The sequence below is a fragment of the Myotis daubentonii genome, chromosome 19, assembly GCF_963259705.1.
Source record: "Myotis daubentonii chromosome 19, mMyoDau2.1, whole genome shotgun sequence".
Classification (NCBI taxonomy): domain Eukaryota; kingdom Metazoa; phylum Chordata; class Mammalia; order Chiroptera; family Vespertilionidae; genus Myotis; species Myotis daubentonii.
In genome coordinates this window covers 25216287-25238302 of record NC_081858.1, presented here as the reverse complement: position 1 = coordinate 25238302, position 22016 = coordinate 25216287, and the positions used below count along the sequence as shown (strand labels likewise).

The 22016-nt window shown below is 47.9% G+C and overlaps 1 protein-coding gene across 2 annotated transcripts in view; it reads right to left on the bottom strand.

Annotated features, from left to right (window-relative positions):
- Positions 1 to 672, bottom strand: part of ZNRF3 (zinc and ring finger 3) — a 131857-nt gene extending 131185 nt beyond the window's left edge. Inside the window, exon 1 of one of the 2 annotated variants that reach the window (XM_059677010.1) lies at positions 131 to 672. In XM_059677010.1, coding sequence (XP_059532993.1) covers positions 131 to 430 — 300 coding nt within the window. In that variant the 5' untranslated portion in view covers positions 431 to 672. The remainder of the gene's footprint in view (positions 1 to 130) is intronic. The other variant, XM_059677011.1, reaches the window with a different exon arrangement.
- Positions 673 to 22016: the final 21344 nt, after the last annotated feature.

Here is a 22016-nt window from a genome sequence, read left to right as displayed (position 1 = left end):
GCCGGGGAGGGATGCCGCCGGCCTCCTCACCGCCCCTCCCGCCCGCCAGCCCGCGGCGGGGTCGGCGGGCGCAGCCCCCGGAGCCATCTTGTGGCGGCGGCGGCGCGGGGCCCGGGCGGCGGGCAGCTACCTGCACGATCTCGCCCTCCGCGCTGAGCGTGGCCCCGGCCCGCGAGAAGCGGCCCGTGAGGCCGGTGGTGTAAGTGGTGTAGTCGCCGCTCGGGCTCGACTCGAACAGCACCACCTCCACGAACGCCGTCTCCTTGGCCCGCGCCGCGCCGGGCCCCGTGGCCGCCAGCAGCAGCCCGAGCAGCAGCGGCAGCGGCGGCGGCGGCGGCAGGCGGGGGCCGCGGGGGCCGCGGGGGCGGCGGCGGAGGCGGCGGCGGCGGCGGCCCGGGGCCCCTGGGCGCCCGCCCGAGCGCGGCCTCATGGTCCTGCGGCGGGAGGGCGCGGAGGGCGGGCGCGGCCGGGCATAGTCGCGGGCCGGCGGAGGACCGAGTGCAGGCGGACGCCTCACAGCCCCATCGCGGCGGCGGCGGCGGCGGCGGCGGCTTTGTGGGTCGCAGGCTCGGCTTGGCTCCCCCGGCCGTCGCGCCGCGGCCCTTTCATCTGCTCCACGTGAGGGGTTATCCCCGCCCCAACAGCGTCGTGACCCGCTCTCCCCTCCCTCCCCGCGCTCGACCGCCGCGGCCTCCCCGGGGAGCGGGAAGGCGGGGCGGGCGCGCCTGCGGCGGGGGCGGGGCCCTAGGGGCGGACACGCCCCCGCCCGCGCTCCGCCCCGGCCTGCGCTCCGCCCCCTCGCCCCAGCTCCGCCCACCGTCTGCACTCCACCCCGTTGTTCCTGCCACGCCCACCGCCCGCCGTCTTGCTCCGCCCATTATTCTCGCTCCGCCCCCGGCGTCTCTACCCCGCCCCTCGCTCCGCCCCCACGCTCATGCTCCGCCCCTTCGGGCCCGCTCCGCCCCTGCAGCGCTCAGCCCTCGGCTGCAGACATTTCTCCTCGGGATTGCCAGAGTTCGGCGGGAACGGGCATGGCGTCCTGCTCCTGAGCGATATGCGCCCTCTCTGGAGGCCCCACGCCCCCTAGTTCCGTACAGGAGTTAGGAGGACCTTGTCCTTCCCGGATCCCCTGCCCGGGAGCGGGGCGTCCCTCCATCCTCACCCCACCTCCAGGATGGAATGGGAAAGGCCCAGGAGGTGGTCAGGGGCCGATGGCAGCTGGGCCATGCTGGGACGTACCCAGTTCTTGCACCGGTGCCGCTTAGACAGTTATTCTCAAAGGGGCGGGGTGGGGGAGCATTTAGCTATTTGGATTTTAATGGAGTTCGTTTTTATGCGGCCCCAGAGACTATAACTCAAACAGCCCTCCTCAAGAGAGAAGTTCTGAGTCTTGCTGTGTGCAGAACCGGAGGATTCCAACACCATCGCCCTCCATGCAGATGGGTGGCTGCCAAATTAATGTATGGAAGACACGTGCTCCAGGGCCTGGGGGTTCCCAGTTACCCGGAAGATAAACTTTCCATTCCCTGCCCCTCTTCGGAACGTGCCATTTCCTCCCTCATCGAGTCCTCTATGAGAATAGGACCCTTCCTTTAAAATTCAGATGCAATTCCCACTTCCTCTGGTGTCTTCCTTCACCCAGCAGAACAGCTATGTGCAGATATTCGCAAATATTTGATCAGGATGATCTGTTTCTACTTGCTACCACACCCCAAATATTAAAAAGACAGGGGGAAAAATGAAAGAAAAAAACTAATTGAGAATTTATCTTGGGTAAACAATTTACCAAGGTTACATTTTAAGGTAGAAATAAAAAGATTTTTCAAAATAAGGAACAGAAAATGCACTTGAAAAAAAACACTCACAGATCTGCAGGGCTACATTCGGACCACTCAGAACTGCTGCTCAGGAGGGAGGTACCTGGGAAAGCAGGGAGCTAGGTATGGTGACTTCTTAGTTTTTCCAGAACCAAGCCTAACTAGTGCTATTTGGAACTGGGCCACATCAATCCTGACAATCGTATCCCCATGGGTGGCACAGTCCAGTCCTTATGGGGGAGACCAATTACTGCAGCCCATCCATGACTCTGCACTAATTAAAATTCAAGGTCACCATCAACTTATGAATGGTACAGCCATAAAATAGAATATTATTTGTCAAGGAATGAAGTACTGACACATTGATGAACCTTGAAAGCATCATGCCCTGAAAGAAGCCAGTCCCAAAGGACCTTATAGTGCATATGGAATGTCCAGAATGGGCAGATCTGCAGAGACGTCAAGTAGACGAGTGGTTGCCAGGGTGCGGGTGAGGCAGGAATGGGTAGGGAGTGCTGGTGGGTTTCCTTTGGGGGTGATGGAAATGTCCTGGAATTAGATCATGGTGATGGTTGCACAACTCTGTAAACAGACTAACACCCACTGAATTGTACACTTTAAAAGGGTGAATTTAATGTCTGTCCCTTTATATGTCAATATAGTTGTCAGGATATTCTCTGCTCTTTGACATCTTAGCTCAAATATCACACCCTCAGCAAGGCCTACACAGACTGTTCTGTTCAAAATGCAATGTGCCCCAGCCAGTGTGGTTCAGTGACTGAGCATCGGTCCATACACCAGGGGCTCACCGGTTTGATTCCAGGCAGGGCACATGCCCAGGTTTGGGGTTTGATCCCCAGTGGGGGCGGGGGGGTGCAAGAGGCAGCTGGGGGATGTTAACGTTTCTCTCTCATCGATGTTTCTATCTCTCCATCTCCCTTCTTATCTCTAAAACCTATAAAAACATATTTAAAATAAAATAAAATGGCAATGTGTACACCCTCTCCCTGACTCCCAACCTCTCTCAGCCTGCCCCATCTACCCCTTCTCCCCCACCCCCAATGAGGCATGTATTACCTTCTAACGTACTAAATAAATTTGCTTATTTATTTCCGTCTCTCCTCCACGCCCCACATACACACATGCCAGAGAACAAGCTCTATAATAGCCAGGCTCTTGTCTTATTCACTGACTTAGCCACGGCTGCCTGGCCCAGAGTAGGCACTCAAAAAATATTTGTTGCATGAATTAATGACTAAATGACTTAGCAATAAGCTCAACATCGTGTATCCCTTCCATTTTGCAGACATTGGGGGCAGCTTGTTAACTAACAGCTGCTTAGGAACGCTGGGCTTCTTAGGACCAAAATAAATTCTGAATGTGGAGAAAGACAACAGTCCTTCCGGTGGGGACTTCACTGAAAACCCAGATAAAGGTCAATAAAAAAACAGGTTTCAATTTTTAAAACTCTGCTTCCAGAAAAATACGGTTAACGGGACGTAGCCCAGCGACACCAAGGTAACATGATTCATCTCTCGGCAGTCGAAAGCGGTTTAGAAATGGAGGTATTTACTGAGTAATGAAATGGCACCAAAATCTGGCAGGCAGTGAGGGGAGATAGAAAAGAACTTCAAATAAAAGATAGGACCCATGGCTAGGAGCAAGGACTGAATAAGCGAGCCGGATCAAGTGATAGGCGTGAAGGAAAAAAAGTAATGGACCTTCGTTATCTGTCATGACACATCCCCAGGATGCCATCCCAAGGAGAACTTATCTTGTTCCTTTCTCTACTTATCAGACTCAGATGAAAATAACAGGTGCATCAGCATCAGTTAAAGCTGCCAGATCTTTGGCAAATTTCACTGACTTAGGCCAAAAACCACACAGAGCTTCGGGAAATTTCCTGCCATCTTAGTTATATTTCTATGATCAAATAGGGAAAATCAGGGATTTCAAATCTATAAACATATGCTTTAGTACCCAAAATATTTATGTTATTGTAAATAATAACAGACACGGATATTCACTGCAGCCTTGTTTTTAATAATAAACAACCTCGCCCTGGCCGGTGTGGCTCAGGAGTGGATAGAGCGTTGGCCTGAGGACTGAAGGGTCCCGGGTTCAATTCTGGTCAAGGGCACAAGCCCGGTTGTGGGCTCCATCCCCTGTAGGGGGTGTGCAGGAGGCAGACGAGCAATGATTCTCTCTCACCATTGATGTTTCTATCTCTCTCTCCCTCTCCCTTCCTCTCTGAAATCAATAAAAATATATTTTAAGATAATAATAATAAACAACCTCAATGCCCATCAATAGGAGATTAGTTACATAAATTATAGTACAGCCATCTAATATATGATGGAACACATTAAATAACTATTAAGAGGAATCAAGGAGCACTCTATGAACTTATGTAGAATGATCTTCAATACATACTGCTATGTGAAAAAGTCGTGCACACGTGGTGTGCTGCCAGGGGGTGGAGTAGAGACAACAGGTACATAAAGGTTTGCAAACATTAACCATGTGTGGAAGGAGATATAAGAAACAAAAAAAAATGCTTGCCTCTGGATGACTGGGAGGCAGAGAAAGGAGGGAGACCTACTTTTGGCTGTGCAACCTTTGTACCTACTAAATTTGCCCTGTGCGCATATATTACCGACTCAAAGGTAATAAAGTAAAACATAGAATCATCTGCTACATCAACAGATGATCCTAGTACTTCCCTATACAAAAGCATATTCGTTCAATAAACATTTAACACCTCGTATGACACCGGAATACAAAAAGGAATTGGCCTACAGTTATAGAAACCGTCAGCAGTGAGGGAATCTAGGCCATAGTTACACAGGGTCCCTCTGTGATATGTTTGCTACTTCTTCTAATTTTTTTACAAATAGGAACTATTTGTAAAAATTTAGAAACTAAATTTAAAAAAAAAAATGGATTAGCCAGTCCCTGTGTTCAAGTCGTTTCCTTCATTTTCCCCCCTCCTTCCTTTTTTCCTTCCTTTCTCCTGCAAATATTTATTACTATACGGGACAGTGAGAGATGTTATGAAGGATGACAATAAAATACACTGTAACTTTTTTATTTAAATTCTTTATTGTTTAAAGTATTACATAAGTTTCCTATCTCCTTTTTCCCCCATTGGCTTCTCCCCAGCCACTCCCACCCCCCAGCACATGCCCTCACCCCCCTACTGTCTGTGTCCATTGGTTATGCTTCTATGCATGCATACAAATCCTTTGGTTGATCTCTTACTCCCCCCGCCCCCACCCCCCCCCCCCCCCCCCCCCCCCCGCACACCACCACCACCACTTTAACTGTTTTACAAAGGAATTTTAAGAGTTTGAATCTCATTTTGCTTCTTTCGGGCGATTCAAATGTAAGACATAGTAGCATTCTTCCACAGTATTTATATCTAATTTTGGAAACTTTCATTTATTGTATTTAAACATCACAGAATTCTCTTGAAAGGTACAATAGATGTAATACAGACAAGTAGCGGCAGTTCTTTCAAAACTCTTAGAAGTGTCTCTTCCGCCTTTGAAGTATACCATCAATCTACGTCTCCTTTAAGCCTGCGGCAGAGGCCAACCTGGGCCCCGATTCATCAGCGATTTAAACTCTGCTTCAACCTGTTCCTGCTTTGCAATGGCCACCCAACCAGGAGTCACAAACTCAAACAAAGCTCCAGGGACCAGGCAGGGAATGTGACTGAGTGAGGTGGGCCAGGTGTAAGCAAAAATAACTAGCAAGCGAGATGGTAAATGGCAAAGGTGCCTCAGGCAGGAACACCTTAAGGAGTGTTGGCCTGGGAACACAGGGCTAGTCCAGAAGGCTGATCCATACCTCGTTGCTCTTGGGAACATAGGCCCATGACTCACAGATCTTCTGATTTGTTCAAAAGAAGCAAAACTCCAGACATGTCTGTAGCGTCTCCTGGTTTTTATTTTTTTTTCCTCATTATTTTTTTCCTTTTTATTGAATCTATTGGGGTGACACTGGTTAACAAAATCATCTCCTGCTTGTTAAATGTTTGTAATCGATTTTAAAGATGTGTATTGTGGTGTGGGGCCAAAGAAACTAATCTACAGGCCATTTGCGGTCCAAAAGACATGGAAGAAAAGTCGGACAAAGTAGATTCTGAATAGCCTGGCCAGTGTGACTCAGTGATTGAACGTGGACCCATGAACCAGGAGGTCAGGCACAGCGGTTCAATTCCTGGTCAGGGCACATGCCCAGGTTTCGGTCTCATTCCCAGTAGGGGGTGTGCAGGAGGCAGCCAATCGATGATTCTCTCTCATCATTGACTACCTCTCTCCCCTTCCCTTCCTCTCTGAAATCAATAAAAATACATTTTTAAAAAATGAAATAGACCTATATGTGCTACTACAGCAAGCATTCCAAGACATATCGCTGCATACAATATACAAGGTACGTTACAGCGTATGTAGTATTTTCCCAATTTATTTTTCACTCTCAACCTCAGGTTTACAGAATTAGATTAGTCATGGCACACACCAAGATGTGTGTAAAGCTTTTATTTTTCAGTTAGTCAATTACTTTGTTGTTGTTGTTGTTGTTGTTTTGTTAATCCTCACCTGAGGATATTTTTCCCATTGCTTTTCAGAGAGAGTAGAAGGGATGGAGGGAGTGGAAGAGAGAGAGAGAGACAGAGAGAAACATTGATGTGAGAGAGACACATCAACTGGTTGCCTCCCGCATGCCCCGCCCCCAGACCGGGATGAGGAGTAAACCTGCAACCAAGGTACTACATGCACTTGACCGGGAATCGAACCTGTGACTCCTGGGTGCACAGGCCGACGCTCTAACCACCGAGCTCCTTCTGCACTTTCCTCAGCCTATAAGTCGGCAGCCACCTCACACACACACACCAAGCCCTTTCCATCCGCCCCGTTTGTTTCCTTCCGCCACGGACAGGCTGTGTGGCGAGGGCAAGTTCTCTCCCTGGGCTTGGGTTGCCTCCGCTGGGAGATGTGGGCACTCCTCGCCCTACTTCAGAGAGTTGGCACGAGGGCGACATGAGATGACGGCTGGGCCATGGAGGGGATGGTAACTGGCACATGGGCGCTCGTCATGGCCGTGAGCTCTGATTCTCCTCCCCGCTCTGAGCTGGGAGCAGGCTCTGACTGTCTTCATTTCTGTCCCCATCACACCTGGCACTGCGGCTTGCCTGTAGAAGGTGGCCGGCAACTGCTTGTACTTGCCTATGGGAACCTGGGTGGCAGCCATTCCTGATAAGCAGGACTTCTTCAGTTCATGGGGTTCTCAAGCCCTGGTGCTGAAGGCAGGCCCTACACACGCCTGTTTGTCTCTTCAGCGAGTTAATCATTGACCTCCGGTGTTTGATTTTGTTTAAACGAACATGACCTCATTGGTGCCCAAGGCTCTGTCTCTGCCGAAGTGGCTCAGGGATCAAAGAAGTCCACAGACGCAGGGAGCCCTCCCTCTGCCCCATCCCGGAACTGTCCCGTCGCCCGCTGGCATCTGCCCCTGCACCGTTGCCCCCTGGGCCTTACCACCCTGCTGTTAGCCACGCTCGGGTTGGCCCTCAGCTTCGCTTTGACACCGGCCTGCCTCTCTCCGGCCCCCGCTGCAGCAGCTGCGTCCACTCCCTCCCTGCCTGGTGCTCCGTGGGCCTCCCTGGGGTCCCTCTTACCTCTCTCCTTTGTAGATGAAGCATCTCAAAGTGTCTGGAGTAGATTCATTCACTCCTTTGAGGACCTTGGAAGCCAGAGATCCTTCCAGTGTGGCTGTCACTTACACCTCCTTGGTGGGCACTGTCCCGGCTCCCAGACCGGAGGGAGTGAAGCTGCCTATCAGTACAAGAACTGAGCAGCTCCTGGCTGGGGGACCGGACGTGCTTCATCCTACCGCCCACCTCGTCTTCTCTGCCTTCCAGTCTGGGTTCTCTGTCCATCAGCTTCTCCGTCTCCCCACTTCAGCTTCTTTTTAAAAAATGTATAATATATATATTTTTTTTTTTTAAATATTTTTATTGATTTCAGAGAGGAAGGGAGAAGGACAGAGAGATAGAAACATCAATGATGAGAGAAAATCATGCATCAGCTGCCTCCTGCACACCCCCCACTGCGGATCGAGCCCACAACCCAGGCAGGTGCCCTGACCGGGAATGAAACCATGACCTCCTGGTTCACAGGTTGACACTCAACCAATGAGCTGCACTAGCGGGGCTCCACTCCAGCGTCTTGCCTGTGTGAGTCTTCTAGGCCTGCCGTGACAAATTACCGCCAACTTGGTGGCTTAAAACAACAGAAATCTATTCTCTCACAGTTCAGCAGTCAAGACCTTCTCTCAAAGGTCTGAAGTCAAGTTGTCAACTCCAAAGACCCTATAGGAAGATCCTTCTTTGACTCTCCCAGCCTCTGGTGGCTGCCAGAGTTCCTTGGCTTGTGGCTGCATCAATCCAGTCCCTGCCTCCCTCTGCACATGGCCTTCATCTCTCTGTGTGTCTTTCTGTCTTCTCTCTCTCATGAGGACACTTGTCATTGGCTTTAAGGTCCACCAGGTAATCCACGATGATCTCATCTGGAGATCCTTAACTTAATGACATTTGCAAAGATCTCATTCTTCAACTTTTTTCCAAATAAGATCACATTTACAATTTCTAGGTAGATACATGTCTTGAGGGACCACCATTCAACCCACTACAGCTAGTATTAACCGAGACCAGAAGAGTATGTGCATGCCAGGAAGTAGGGACCAAACCAGGGAGCCCTGGCCAGTGTTACCCATGCACCAAAGGATCATGGGTTTGATTCCTAGTCAGGGCTCATACCCAGGTTGGGGTTCAATCCCCAGTCAGGGCGTGTACAGGAGGTGGCTGATCGATGTTTCGCTCTCATTTCTCTCTCTCTTTCTGTCTTTCTCTTCCTTCCTTTCTCAGGTGAGGATTAAAAAAACAAAAAAAGCAGCCCTGGCTGGTTTTGCTCAGTGGATAGAGCATTCGCCCATGGACTGAAGGGTCCCGGGTTCGATTCCAGTCAAGGGCACATGCCCAGGTTGTGGGCTCAATCCCCAGTGTGGGGTGTGCAGGAGGCAGCCAATCAGTGATTCTCTCTCATCATTGATGTTTCTCTCCCCCCCCCCACACACTCCTTTCCTCTCTGAAATCAATAAATATATATATATTTTTTTTACAAAAGCAGTGGAGGCTAGAGGTAATAGAGAGCCTGGTCAATGCGGCTGGAGCACAGGAGAGAGGTGAGTGATGAGGTAGGGGACTTGGATATGGGTAGTTCATGCAATACCTAGAGTCAGGAGTCAGGGCATCTCCTCATGGTACTGTAGAGCTATGAAAAAACGGGTTTTTAAGTTGGGGGATGACATTAGTCAATTGTCATTGATTATCGAACATCTGGTGAACAGACAACTTACTATCCAAATAGAAAAATGGGGGAGGGGCTCCCTGCATCATAACATAGGCAAAAACCAATTCCAAGAAGACTAACTACCTCAACATGAAAAGCAAAACTTCACAAGGCAAATATTGTTTTGACTTTGGTGTAGGAAAATTGCTTCAAACAAGTCATACCATAAAGGGAAAGAGAGAGAAATCAAACTTGAAGTCTTCTGCTAAACAGAAGACACCATGAAATGGGGAGAACACAAGCCACATGTGGGAAGAAGGTTTTTGCAACCTATAATCAACAAAAGACCAGTATCGGGAAGACACAGAGCATCTATAAATAAATAGGATAAAGATAAGCGCCCAGTAGGAAAGTGGGCGAAGCATCGCCAGGCAAGCCACAGAATAGGCAACCGGAGTGGCCAACAAGTGTGTGAAGAAATTCACTTATAAATAGAGATGAGCAAATGAAAACCACAATGAGATCCATTTCACAGCCAACACATTGGCAACGAGGAACAAGTCTGAGCCCGGCCGGCATGGCTCAGTGGTTGAGCGTCGACCTATGAATCAGGAGGTCACGGTTCAATTCCTGGTCAGGGCACATGCCTGGGTTGTGGGCTCCATCCCCAGTGTGGGGAGTGCAGGAGGCAGCTGATCAATGATCCTCTCTCATCATTGATGTTTCTCTCTCTCTCCCTCCCCCTGAAATCAATAAAAAAATGTTGAAGAGGAAGAAGAAGAAGAAGCAGCAGCTGATCTTTGTGCCTAAATGTAGCCACGTTCTGTACCTGGATCTGAAAATTCCAAGCAAAGTTCTGAAGGTCAAGGACTAATTTGAGTACATGCTCTCCTACCTCTTAATTGCTTTGAAACGTACTCACCAACCTCTCCACACAAGAAAAGGCCTTTTTGCTAAGTCAATGGGCTAAAGCATCATGTTCTTCAACCTTTGCTAAGCATTAGAATCATGTAAAGCAGAAAACTTTTCTGTCTCTACCCAATGTACAAAGTCATTGAAGTATTGACCCCAAGCCACCCAGAACCGGCCTGCGTTGGTTAACACCAGAGAGATCTCTGCTATGAAAGCCCCACTATGGCCCAGCCGGCGTGGGTCAGTGGTTGAGCATCGACCTATGAACCAGGAGGTCACAGTTCAATTCCCAGTCAGGGCACATGCCTGGGTTGTGGGCTCCATCCCAGGGGTGGGTGGGTGCAGAAGGCAGCCAATCAATGATTCTCTCTCATCATTGATGTTTCTATCTCTCTCTCCCGCTCCTTTCCTCTCTGAAATCAATTACATATATATATTTTTTTTAAGCCCCATTATGTAGAATGCTGACACTGAAAGTATTTTTAGAAATAATCTAAGGTCAGCAGAGAGACCAAAAAGGTTTCCCCTCATGGGCAAACTCTTACCAGCTGCAGTGTTGGAAAAGACTCTGAGGCGATTCCAGGGCTCAGTGGGAGAGGCTCCTGTGTCTGGTGAGAGATCCCTGCCACGACACAAAGGCGTCACGGTGGGAAGGCACCCCGGACATCCGTTTGCTATAGATAGAGGCCTCTTCTTCTCACTCCATAGGTAAGAGCTGATACTCAGAGGTGAAGCCGCCTGCCCAAGATCACACAACATGTCACAGGACAAGCTGGGAGGTCATTGCAGGTCTCAGTTCAGGCTGTGGCTCTTCCTCGCTGTGTTCAAGCCTCGATGGACCTTCCCACCAGGTGCTCGTCTGGACACCAGAGCAAGACAGTCTTACTAAACTGTTTTCTCCCCCAAACAACATCTCCGTCTACACCTCAGTTTTCCTCCTTCTGGGTGTCTGTTTGTCATTCACAGGCAATGTATTTTACCCACATGCCAACTCCCCAACCACATATGTGGGGAGATCCATGACAGAGAGAAGAGTGATGGATCCAAGATGTAATGGGTTACCCAGTCCTGTTCCTTTTGATGAACGTCTGAGCGTTTAATCAGCTGGTTGGAAAGCTCAGATTTGTGGGCTTAACGTTTTGGAAGAGGTCGGGGAACCAAAGGGTTTTCTGTATCAACCCCTTTATTAAAAGTAGGAAAGAAATGTTCTGATCGCCCCCTAGTGCTGGAAACAAGAACAACACACCAGGCGAATAGTAACATTTTCCAGCTGCAAAGAATTGACCTCAGAGATCTCAATTCAATCAAACCCCTTTATTTCAAGTTCCTTTAAGGACACGATCCTACCGGATTAGTGAGGAAGTTGAGGAAGGCAAGATCCACAGAGGGAAAGGGAATCATTAGGACATGTGGCAACTCAGTGGTAAAGTTAGGACTAAAACCAAGTCCTAAACATCGACTCTGTATTCAGGCCACTCACCACAGAGTGATAAACGAAGAAATAATTTTCTATAAAAAAGCTATCACCCAACATGGTACATCTACAAAACACACAGCAAAATGCATATAAAAAGTCTTGCCTCTTTTATTTAAAAAAAAATAGTTTTATTGATTGATTTTTAGAGCAGGAGAGAGAAACATCAATATGTTGTTCCACTTATTGATTCACTCATTGGCTGATTCTTGTATGTGCCCTGACCAGGGATCGAACCCACAACCTTGGTGGATCAGGATGATGCTGTAATCAAGTGAGTAGCTGGCCAAGGACGTCTTACAGTGGTTCTCAACCTGTGGGTCGCGACCCCTTTGGCGGTCGAACGACCCTTTCACAGGGGTCGCCTAAGACCATCCTGCATATCAGATATTTACATGACGATTCATCACAGTAGCAACATGACAGTGATGAAGTAGCAACGGAAATAATTTTATGGTGGGGGTCACCACGTGAGGAACTGTATTGAAAGGGCCAGAAGGTTGAGAACCACTGCTTTAGAATGTAAGTCATTCAGCCCTAGCCGGTTTGGCTCAGTGGATTCCAAAGGGTCCTGGGTTTGATTCCAGTCAAAGGCATGAACCTTGGTTGTAGGCTCCAGCCCAGCCTGGGCCCTGGTTGGGGCTCCTCTCTGTCTTTCCCTCTCTCTTCTACTCTCCCTAAAAACCAACGGAAAAATATCCTCCGGTGAGGATTTAAAAAAAAAAAGAAGAAGAATGTAATTTATTCAAAAGCAGAAACTTTTGGAATGTACTGAGCATCCTGAGGATTAGGAAATGATAATGAGCCCAGCTGGTGTGGCTCAGTGGTTGAGCATTGACCCATGAACCAAGAGGTCACCAGATCGATTCCCAGTCAGGGTACATGACCAGGTTGCGGGCCCGATCCCCAGCCTATGGATGTTTCTATCTCTCTCTCCCTAATCAATAAAAACATATTTAAAAAGAAGAAGAAGAGATCCCGGAGGGCACTGGCTTGCTCTCTCCGCTTCCATGTGCACAAGGAGGTCATGTGAGCACACCGTGAGTAGAGTAGTCATCGTTACGATGACGAGAAAGCAGGCAGGGCCAGAGCGTCAGATGGTGGGAAGTGACAGGCTACATCCACTAAAATGGTGTGGAAAAGCCTCTCTGATAAGGTGCCAGGATGTAGCTCAAGGAATGTTTACGTGTTTCACTCTCGTGTAACATCCACCCAGAGCGAGATATGAAACGTTTCTAGCACCCCCTCAGTCTGTGCCCACCTAAGGGGTCACCCTTATTCTGACTTCCATCAGCATGGATTCATTTTGTAAGTTTCTGAACTTCATAATAGTGGAACCCTTATAGCATGTTGATGGACATTTGGGTTGGTTCCAGTTTGAGGCCATTATGAATAAAGCTGCAAAGAACATTCTGGAACATGTCTTTTTTGCTAGACATAACACTCATTTCTGTTGCATATATGCGCAGGAGTGGAATTGCTGTGTCATGGAGAGTATATATATATATATATATATATATATATGTATGTTTAGGTTTAGTAACAACTGCCAAATATTTTTTTCAAAGTGGTGGTTTCAATATATGCTTCCATCAACAAAATAAGACAATACCAGTTGCCCGTCACCAACAGTATATCTGTCAGTCTTTTAAATTTTAGCCTTTCTGGCCCAGCTGGTGTGGCTCAGTGGTTGAGTGTCAACCCATGAACCAAGAGATCACTGGTTCGATTCCCAGTTGGAGCACATGCCTGGGTTGTGGGCTTGATTCCCAGTAGGGGGAGTGCAGGAGGCCCCCAATCAATGATGGTTGTAATTCACATGTCTCTCATGAAAAAAAGATGTTGAGTCCTAGCCAGTTTGGCTCAGTGGATAGCGTGTTGGCCCTGAACTGAAGGGTCCCGGGTTCGATTCTGGTCAAGGGCACGTACCTCGATTGCAGGCTTCATCCCCAGCCCTGGTTGGGCGAGTGTGGGAGGCAACCAACAGATGTTTCTCTCTGTCTCTTCTACTCTCTCTAAAAAACAGTGGAAAAACATCCTTGGATGAGGATTAACAACCATAACCACAAAAGAGGCCAAACACCTTTCCGTATGTTTGTTGTTGGTCATTTTGGCATTATTTTCTGTGAAAATCTGTGCAAGTCTTTTGCACATTTTAAAAAAATGGTTTAGTTAGCCCCGGCTGAGTGGCTTCAGTTGGTGGGACCATAGTCCTGATACACCAAGGTTGCAGGTTCGATTCCCGGTCAGGGCACATATAAGAATCAACTAATGAATGCATAAATAAGTGAAACAACAAATCAATCTCTCTCTCTCTCCCCTCCCCCTTCTTCTCTCTAAAATCAATAAACATATGTCATCATGAATGAATAAAAGTCAATGCTATTGGATTAAAAAAAATAAAATAAACATATGTATTTTACCACAATAAAACACATTAGGTGGTCGTCTCTCATTTCTTCTCTGTGTCTGATCTTTCCACTCTCTTTTATGTTTATTTTTAAATTATTATTATTTTTAATATATTTTATTGATTTTTCACAGAGAGGAAGGGAGAGATATAGAGAGCCAGAAACATCGATGAGAGAAAAACATCGACCAGCTGCCTCCTGCACACCCCCCACCGGGGATATGCCCGCAACCCAGGTACATGCCCCCGACCGGAATCGAACCCGGGACCCTTCAGTCCGCAGGCCGACGCTCTATCCACTGAGCAAAACCGGTTTCGGCTTAAATTATTTTTTTAATTGATTTAGGAGAGAAAGGGAGAGGGAGGTAGAAACATCAACGATAAGAGAGAATCATGGATCGGCTGCCTCCTGCACGCCCCACACTGGGGATTGACCCCGCAACCCAGGCATGTGCCCTGACCGGGGATCGAACCTCTACCTCCTGGTTCATAGGTGGACACTCAAGCACTGAGCCATGATGGCTGGGTTCTCTTCACTCTCTCACTGTTACTTTTTGATGAATGAAAAAATCTTGATTTTAATGACATTCAACTCATGAATCTTTTCTTTTATAGTTAGTACTTTTTATGTCCTATTTTTGCCTATCCCCAGATTATGAAATATTCTTCTATGTTTTCTTCTAGGTGCTTGATTGGTTTCAAATTTAAGTCAACAATCCATTTTAATTAATTTTTGTGTACAATGTCAAGGTTCATTTTCTTCCATACAGAAATTAAGTTCTCCCAGATTGTTTATTTTAAAAATATTTTTTATTTTTATTGATTTCAGAGAGGAAGGGAGAGAGAGAGATATATAAACATCAATGATGAGGGAGAATCATCGATCGGCTGCCTCCTGCATACTCCCCACTGGGCACCGAGCCCACAACCCAGGCATGTGCCCTTGCCAGGAATTGAACCTGGGACCCTTCAGTCCGCAGGCCGATGCTCTATCCACTGAGCCAAACAAGCCAGGGCAAGTCCTCCCAGATTGTTTATTGAAAAGACCATCCTTCCCCCACGGCACCGCAGTGTCACCCTTGTTATAAATCTGGTGACCGTCTATGTGAGGATCTGATTCTAGACCCTGTGTTGTTACCTGTTGGTCTGTTTGACCCCCTTGTACGAGCGCCACCTTGCCTAGCTTTTCAGAGTCTGAGAATCTGGTCATGTAGACTCTGGCTAGAATAGGTCTTTTGCATTTCCATGTAACTTTTAGAATTGGTTTGCCAATTTACACACACACACACACACACACACACACACACACAAGGGCTGCTGGGATTTTGATTGGGATTATATTGACTCCATAGATCAACTTGGGGAGAACTGACAAAGGCGCCAGAGGTCATGTGCAATCTTTCTTTCAGGGAAGCAGGGAAAGAGCCTGCTCCATCAGGCTCAGATCCGTTCCCCCAGCCCCCCGCCCCCCCGCCCATGTCCTGTCTGGGCTGAGCAAGGTGAGCCAGTTGAGCAGACTCAGTGGAGACCTGTTGAGGCCGATCACTGGCCTTGTAGCGCCTTAGAAACTGCATCAGTGAAGGAAGATGCCTCTTAGGGTTTGGAGAAAAGTTGCTGCTGAAAACCAGAAACTTTCCAGGCAGAGCGTGAAGAGTGGTCCCAGGTCACGCTTACGAATCCCCTCTCAGATGCGTTTCCTCCTGCTGCTCTAGAGCTAACCCTCCCGGGGAGCCCCTGCTCCCACCACACCATCACCCCCAGCTCTTCCCTGGCTGCCTCATGTGCCTCCCCTCCCGACTGTATAGTTTGTCCCTCCTTGAGGCCAGGGAGCTGGGCTTTAAACCCCACCCTATTAGTCAGCCATTGGCCATGGGCCACCCCCACTGTGTGTGTAACTTCCCAAACATCTCCTGGTAGGACAGCCTCCATTAGCTAAGAGCAGCCGCCAAAGAAGGATGGAGCCATGAGCTCTCAGCAGCCAACGCCCAGAGCAGCTGGGACATGGGTGCACTGGCTGATAAAGGGGACCTGGGCAGGGCCCGGACAGCATCCCCCACAGAAACCACATCATTCTACACTGCAACTCAGTGTGAATTAGAAAGAAATATTCTGTGCAAAGACTGAGGCTGTGTCCTGGCACGTTTGGCTCAGTGGATAGAGCATCAGCCTGTGGACTGAAGGGTCCTGGGTTTGATTCTGGTCAAGGACACATGCCTGGGTTGCGGGCTTGATCGCCAGTAGGGGGCGTGCAGGGGGCAGCCGATCAATAATTCTCTTTCATCATTGATATTTCTATCTCTCTCTCTCTCTCCCCCCATCCCTCTCTGAAATCTATAAAAATGTATTTTTAAAAAAAGACTGAGAATATGATGATGGGAAAGGCTTGGTGACAAATATGTATTTAGATATATCTTCACAAAGCCTCATCTGAGAATGGTCGATCTTACTATTTGATGTGTGTCATGTTGCTCTGGTTTCATTAATCTGTCCTTTGGCTTTATGTTTTTCTGATGCCAAAATAAATCTGTGTTCACTGTAAATTATTCAGATGCTAAAGTAATGAATAGCTTAGAAAGTAAAAGTCCCCCATAATGTCATACAACCTCTCCCACACCCCCCAAGCGTTAGAAGGATATATCTCAGCTTCTATATATAGGAGTCACTGTTTTTGAAAAATCTAGAAAGCAGAGGCAATCTCGTTAAATCTGAGCCACTAAAAACCCTTAGCAAATACACTTAAAGGTCAATTTGAAAGCGCTCTTTCTGAGATAGGGTACGAGACAAGGTACCTACACGTGTCACAAGTATTGACCACCGTCTGAAAGGCCGCAGGAGCTGCAATAAGGCAATAATGAAGGCCCAAGGTTTGGGCAGAAAGAGGTAAAACTGCCATTACTCAATAGTGACATGAAAGCCCACATGAATCTAAAAATAAACTATTTGACTATATAAGTTAATCTAGCAAGTCGCTAGATACGAAGTCCTTCTAAAAATGTACCGCTACATACAAGTAACCATTATACAATGAAATATTTACAAAGCACCAGGTACAATAGCATCAAAAATATCTAGAAATCAATATAAAAATTGTGCAGATTCCTATTTTTTTAAAAAACACACACACAAAAAAAATCCTACCAATAACTAGAAAACGTTATTGAGAAGTGAAGGAGTTTTTGAGACACTGCTTGGGTTTCTCATAGTAAGCTTTTCACTTAGGCCTGTTGGGGTGGGTTTCTGTCTGGCCTATCCCTGAGCTTGCTCTAACCATTGGACCAGCCAATAGCAAACATTTCCTTGTCAGGAACAGTGGCAAACACGTCACACACACACACACACACACACACACACACACACACCTTCTTTTATCTGAAGAACAACCCTGTCCTCTGTTATGATCTCCATTGCACAAGAAGAAACCGGGGATCAGAGAGTTCAAGTCACTTGGCCCAAAGTCACCCAAACAGCAAACTCTAACCCAGGCCTGTCTGGCTCGGGAAATGGTGCGCAAAATCCCCATGCAATGACTGGGAAGTCAGTCTTCAGATTTATAGCGAGGCCATCTTTCTAAGTCCAAGCTTGTACGAACTTTTGTAAAATTAATTTCAAAAATTCCACAAGATGGCAAAAGTGTGATGGATCCTCGTGTAGGTCACCTTGGACACGGAGTTAACCATTCTGGGGAACTGCGAATGACAGCACTTGCGTTGCAGTGAGGACATCTGACCACTAGGTGGCGGCGCAGCTCATCTTTAACCTCCTTGGCCTTTTGGTTCCTCCTGGCCAAACCACAGTGCAGAGAAATGAGAAAAATAAGCACAATGTGGGAACCTTAAGAAAAAAACAAAACAAAAGCTGAAATTCCCTCCTTTTTTTAAAAAAAAATATCTTTTTGAACTGTGAATTCTGAAAGCCTAGGATCAGCAAAGTATCAGATTCCCATGAAAAGCAGATCCAAGTCAAATATCCTCATGGAATTTAAAGGTTTCCAGCCTTCAAGCAGTGGCCCTTAAAATACACAAGCTACGGTTCCTGCGAAAGTTAAATACAGTCATGAACATTCATTCTACTTAGCAGCTCTTTTTTTTTTTTTTTTTTGTGGTGAAAAGATGTTGATAAAAGAATCATGAAGTCAAGGAAGTGCAGTCAGGGGGCATCTCCCAAGGGAAATATTGACATCAGTTGTTAAATAGTTGGAGTGTCAGGAGGCACAGAAATATGGGGAGTTGGTTCTAGAAAATGTCAAGTCATAAGTCTTTCAGCACCATCGAGGGGTTGACGGAGAAAGCCCAGAACTGCTGGGGGCGGTGATCTGAAATGGAAGGGAGGGAAGCTGGGAAGAGGGATCCTCAATGGAGATAGTCTTTTGTTTTGCTCTTCAAGATGGGGAGTGTCCATGTCTCTGGATGTGGCCAAAATACACCAGGGCCTCAGGGATGGGTGTAGAACACAGTTATGGACACAGATTTTTATTTTTTTTTCCCCCTTAAGGACTGTCGAAATCTGAAACCCTCAGCTCAGCCTTCTGCAAGTCTTCACTGACGCCTGCTGCCTCGTGCACACACTAAGCCGGCTAGCTGTCCGGGGCTGTTTTTTGGCATTACATACTTGAAATTCTACTGCAGTGTTTGTTTGGTTGTTTGGCTACTAATTTCTGCAGGCCTACTGTGTGCCCGTCACAATGCTGTATTCCTTGAATTCACAGTGTGAATACTTCCTCCCACATGTGATTTTTCCCTCTTGGTCCAACAGATGGATCCTCTAATATATATATATATATATATATATATATATACACATATATATACTAGAGGCCTGGTGCATGAAATTCATGCATGGGTAGGGTCCCTAGGCCTGGCCGGTGGTCAGGGCCGACCTGTGGAGCAATACACACACACACACACACACACACACACACACACACTAGAGGCCTGGTGCATAAAATTCATGCATGGGTAGGGTCCCTAGGCCTGGCCGGTGGTCAGGGCCGACCTGTGGGGTGACTGGGGGGGGTAATCGGGGGGCCCCTGCTCCTGTGTTAAGCATCTGTCCCCTGGTGGTCAGTGCATGTCATAGCAACCAGTCCTTCTACTACTGGTCGTTCCACTGTTCGGTCGATTTGCATATTATATAGGATTTTTATTGATTTCAGAGAGGAAGGGAGAGGGAGAGAGAGTAGAAACATCAGTGATGAGAGAGAATCATTGATCAGCTGCCTCCTGCACGCCCCTCACTGGGGATCCAGTCCACAACCCGGGCATGTGCCCTGACTGGCAATTGAACCTTGACTTCCTGGTTCATAGGTCGACACTTAACCATTGAGCCACACCGGCTGGGCTACAATCCAAGTTTTTTGACAATTGTATAAACTCTGTCACAATTGCCCAAAATAAGGTGTAGACTATTTCCATCACCCCAGAAAGTCCCCTTGTGCCTCTTTCCTGCCTGCTCCCCGTGCCCCCCCGCCCCACAACCACTATTCTCATTTCTATCACTATAGATGAGCCTCTTCTCAAAATTCAGATAAATACATTCATTCAAGCCATACCCTTTTGTATCTGGCTTCTGGATGTCACAGAACATTTTTTTTTAATTAAATCTTTATTGTTCAGATTATTACATTTGTTCCCTTTTTTTTTTCCCCCCATAACTCCCCTCCTCCCAGTTCCCGCCCCACCCTCCGCCCTCACTCCCCACCCACTGTCCTCATCCATAGGTGCACGATTTTTGTCCAGTCTCTTCCCACATCTCCCACACCCCTTTCCCCCCCAAGAATAGTCAGTCCATTCCCTTTCTATGTCCCTGATTCTATTATAATCAACAGTTCATTCTTTTCATCAGATTATTTATTCACTTGAATTTTGTCTTTGATTGAGGTGAAATGCACATTTTAAAAAAATTCATCATTTTCACGTGTGCCATTCCAGTGGCATTTGGTACATTCACAATGTTGTGCAATCGCCACCGCTGTCTAGTCCCCATTTTCATCACCCGCCCCCCAAAGATGAGCCCGTCCCCCATCGGCAGTCACCCTCCCGCTCTCCCCCACCTGCAGCACCTGGCAGGCAACCACCAGCCTGCTTCCTGTCTAACCTTCACTCGTTATGGTTCATCGGTTCTCAACCGGCTGCTAAAACTGTACAAGCAGAGAGGGATTATGTAAATGAGCCCCAAGCCAGGGAAGGCAGGGGGACAGGAGCACCTGCTGGGTGAGGTGACATGAAGCCGGATGGTCAAGCTTGCAAAGGACAGTGATCCTCGCAGCACCCAGATAAAGCCTGCGTTTCACCTTACGCAGAAGCCTCCTGCTCCAGCCCGTCTCCGAAGGCCGCTCTGTGGTATTTATTTTCTTATCAACAAAGCACAGTTCAGTGGGGATGATGAAAGAGAAAAGCCCACAGCTGCTCTCTGTACCAAAGGCATTGACATAAGGGCCAAAGTAAATGTTAGCATCCTGGAAACTGCAGCAGGTGTTGCAAACATGGAAACAGCAGCCACCGGGGAGAACTGTGACCACCTGCCCAGCAGCACCTACTTCAGAATTCCTTGGAAATGGCCAGGATAGGAGCGGTTTTCGGCTCCTAGGTGCATTCTAGCACTCGTCTTTTTCGCTAGGTCTTTCTTTGCAAGGGGTTTCTGGGTAATTTCTGAGGTTTTCCAGCTGGGTTCTTGCTCTCCGCCATTTCCTGTGCACCTAGTACCTGGTGTGATGTTTAGCACGTACCTTAAATGTCTTACCTTGAAAGCCGGTTTGGCTCAGTGGATAGAGCATAGGCCCACCGACGGAAGGGTTCAGGGTTTGATTCCAGTCAAGGGCACATACCCCGGTTGCAGGCTCGATCCCCCGTTTCCCCTCCCGCCCCTCCTCCCGCGCCTGGTGAGGGCACGTGTGCAGGAGGCAGCCAATCCTTGTCTCTCTCACATGGATGTTTCCCTCTGTCTTTGCCTCTCTCTTCCACCCTCCTTAAAAATCAATGGAAAAATATCCTCAGGTGAGGATTAACAAAACAAACAAACAAAAAGGTATCATGCTGCCAACTTTGCAGATGAGGAAACTGAAGGTCACAGAGGCACCCTGCTGTCTCCCAGAACGCGGAGTCCAAGCCTTCCATTTGGTAATGAAAGGAACTCAGGTCCAAAGCAGGCAGAGGTCCTGACCAGGTGGCAGAGCTAGCCTCCTTAGCAGCCTGCCTAGAACATTCCCAGGTCCGTTTCAGTTTCTAGCGGAAGGCACGGTGTAATGCTTAGCATGGTCCTAGAAGCAAAATGACCATTTTGTGTCCAAGGCATAGAAAGTTTCCAAAGCTGGAGTATTTGCTTAAAAAAATAAATAAATATAAAATAAAAAAATAGGATCACATAGCCGTTGCCTCCTGGGTAGGTTTTAGGCCAATCGGCCTTTACTGGTTACACTAATGTGACCCATATCTTAGGAATCTCAGGGGAGGGTCATGGATGAGCAGCAACGGGCCAGGCACGGGGGAGGCCCACCAGCCTGGCACTGGAGCGCCCAGGACTTGCCAGTGGGTTCTGGCCGAGTCACTTTTAGCCTTTCTGTCCCTCAGATAAGCCACTGATTACAGGTGTACGGAGCGCTTGCCAGGTGCTCTGCCAAAAAGGGCAGCTTCAGTCAGTAATCATGACTGAGAATAATGACTGCGTGCAATTAAGTGCCTAGGCCCTAGGGCAGTGGTTCTCAACCTTCTGGCCCTTTAAATACAGTTCCTCATGTTGTGACCCAACCATAAAATTATTTCCGTTGCTACTTCATAACTGTCATGTTGCTCCTATTATGAATCGTCATGTCAATATCTGATATGCAGGATGGTCTTCGGCGACCCCTGTGAAAGGGTCGTTCGACCGCCTAAGGGGTCGCGACCCACAGGTTGAGAACCGCTGCTCTAGGGGTACAAAGGAAACTAGATCCAGCGTCTGCTTCGGCCGTCCTAGGACTATCCTGAGTTAAGCACTCAGATTCCCACATCCTGAGAAATCCCTCAGTCCCGGGCACGCTGGGACAACTGGCCACCTATGTGAGGTCTCGAAGG